Genomic DNA, 2,939 nt, shown 5'->3' with positions numbered 1-2,939 from the left:
GATAGGATGAATGTTTTGAACATCACCAGTCGGTTGCGGAGGTGTCGCCAGCTGAAGCCATAGAAGCCATAAGCGCGGAAAGAGGCGATACCCAGTGACAATGCTGCAACCAGGGATTCCATATGTTTAGCGAGGTTGATTCCTGGTACTCCGTGAGAGAGTAGGAACCCCAGGTATTTGGAGTTCGGTTCGGTATATGTGGGCGCCAGTTTTAGTGGAAGGTAACGTGTGTTCCAAGGTGCGTCTGCAAGCGTCGGCGTGATAAGCTCACCATTTATACGGAGGGTTGGCGCCGCGTGTCGCAAGTCGGTAGATCGTACTCGCGGTTTAATGACACCCTGTTCGAGGCCAGATTTGCGTCCCCACGCATCAATGTCATCTAAGAAGGGCTGGAGCGAAACCGATCGAGGGGCTTGGATCCGTGTGTCATCGACAAATAAATAAGAGCGGGGGAGCTTGGGCCTAAATTGTGCTAGCGTAACAGCTAAGGAATCCATGTAGATAATAAAGAGCTGGGGGCCGACGATTGAGCCTTGTAGGATGCCATTTGTTCTATGGAATAGAGACGAGAGCGTACCGCGGTATGTCACTCGGGTAGGGACCCTTTCAAACAGCGCGCAGAGGCAGTTGATCCAGTTTTCGGGCATTTCAGCGTGACGCAGAAGTACCCATAGGCGTGGGAGAGCGACCTTGTCGTATGCATTGCTTATGTCCAGACAGACGTCGTTCCACTCCTCTTCTGACTGTGTCTCAGATTCCATGGCGGCAAGTGCTTGCGTACGACAGGAGTACCGTGATTTGAAGCCAGCTTGGGTAGCATGGGTAGCAGAGCCGATAAAGGATGAATATCGCATCGAGATAGATCCACCACTTAGATGGTAGTAAGTCAACACATATAAAAAACATAAACATAAACAAAACATAGCCTCCTAAAAAAAGAACACAAGATATTTATTTTCAAACCCTAGAGCGGGAGTTGAAAGTTGGGTTAACTTTGCAATTTAGATCATTTTATGCACTTACTCTGTACATACTGAATTTTTTTACATATTTCTGCTGTGATAAGCCTTTTTAGTTATAAAGCCAGACTTTGCGGTGCTATCCGAGCAAACTGCACATGATACACTTCCAGGGAGAGTCAATCACAACAAACAAATAATAGGCATGTCGGGGGAAGGGACCGAACGCTGCACCTTACCACGTGTACTCAGTATACTCTTAGTAACCAGCAGCAGCCGAGGCCAAAACTTAGTATTCAGATATCCCCCAGAACCGGGTCACGAACAATGGCCACCACTCAGTCAGAGACACAAATCGAATAAAGCTGCTCATGGTGCTACTAGTGCTGGTGGGGATAGGAATATCACAGCTAAATCCAGTATAGGGAATGTTAATGCTGGGACCGCGACATCTGCGGGTGCATCTGGCCGTAAGCGAGGTATATACTTGTATGAAGCACACACTGGCTCCACTATATAGGATGTGAGTGAGGTATACTAGCGATGAATACGTGAGTGAGGTATACTAGCGATGAATACGTGAGTGAGGTATACTAGCGATGAATACGTGAGTGAGGTATACTAGCGATGAATACGTGAGTGAGGTATACTAGCGATGATTCAATTTTCCGGACAACGAGAAGGATCATTTTTTTTACGGACTCATATATTTATATATATACTTCCACTACACTCGCATGCGCACTCACACTTCCATGCAGGTAAGCGCTCGGCTGGTGGAAGGAGTATAACAACTAATGATGCGGAAGGCAATATACACAATGCATCGGATGCACCCGTCAGTGCCTTCCTGATGCCACGCCCGATGAGCGAAGAAAAAATTTCACGTGGTCAGGTAGGTAGTTCCTGGTACAATCACACAGGTACAGATTTAAGAGATATAGGCGCTTTTGGGGTGAGTGGGTGAGTGAGTGTGACAAGTATGCTGAAGACACTCGCCTGTATCATATATCAAAACAATGACTATATTTTGCCTAAAAGTCTACGATAGTACAAGTACACAGATTGAAGTACGATTCACAGTAACAGTGCCATACATATGCCCAGCTGTGCTTGGGCGATGTTCTTGGTGTGCCAACATGCACCCATATCATGATCGCATTCATTCTTCGACTATAGTGTGTACCAGTATTCTATCACTCGTCTGGTGGTATCTGGGAATGTCTTAAGTATATCCTTATAGTCATTTACAATTGGCCTCCTATCGAGTGACTGTAAAGTTTATTCAGGTTGCAATGACCGTTCGCAAGGCCTACTTACCACTCACAAGCAACTTGCGAATGCAGTAGTCAATACAAAAGGAACTTACGACCGCACATCAACTTCTGTTGGTGGCTATATTCTGCGACTTAATAGCCAGCACTCAACACACCTAATTACATGTACTTGCATAGTCACCTTCCCACTTTACACCTGCGAATATACAGCACAATGGCAACGGCCCAAACACGCTCAGCGGTTCGCACGCGAGCACAAGCGATGCAGGGGGCGGTAGTGGAAGTTCGGGACACCACCATCATTCGGGTGGGGGCAACGGTGGGGGTGCGAGTTTTGGACCCTTATTTGGGTATTCGTCGGAGTTTCTCGCGTCTATGCTGAGTCCTGAGGCGATACTTTGTGACCAGCCGTTTATAGTTAAGATTGATGATCTGGTATTCCAGGGATACCCCTCATTACTACCCCAAAGCCGAGGCCATGGCCTGGCTGCAGCGGGATCGCCAACTGGTACGCGGTTGTGAACAAGGCGGTTGTCACGGTGGTATCTTTTGTGTAGTAGTTGTGGTAATCAAATGGATGCACATGTTGCAGATGAGAGATCCACACCCACCTACACATATGAAAACACACACACATACACACACATACTCGCACACACACACACACACACACACACACACACACACACACACACACACACAC

General features: G+C 47.2%; 1 protein-coding gene across 1 annotated transcript; it reads left to right on the top strand.

Annotated features, from left to right (window-relative positions):
- Positions 1–1,164: 1,164 nt before the first annotated feature.
- On the top strand, positions 1,165–2,758 carry SARC_09918 (hypothetical protein; the record flags this gene model as incomplete). Its single annotated transcript, XM_014296052.1, has 3 exons — positions 1,165–1,438; positions 1,721–1,854; positions 2,447–2,758. 3 exons carry the CDS (start codon positions 1,165–1,167, stop codon positions 2,756–2,758), a joined length of 720 nt encoding a protein of 239 aa, XP_014151527.1.
- Between the last annotated feature and the right edge of the window lie 181 nt (positions 2,759–2,939).

The sequence above is a fragment of the Sphaeroforma arctica genome (genome assembly GCF_001186125.1).
Source record: "Sphaeroforma arctica JP610 unplaced genomic scaffold supercont1.1081, whole genome shotgun sequence".
NCBI classification, from domain to species: Eukaryota; class Ichthyosporea; order Ichthyophonida; genus Sphaeroforma; species Sphaeroforma arctica.
Note: the sequence above shows the minus strand (reverse complement) of the source record. Positions and strands in the feature narration are given on the sequence as shown.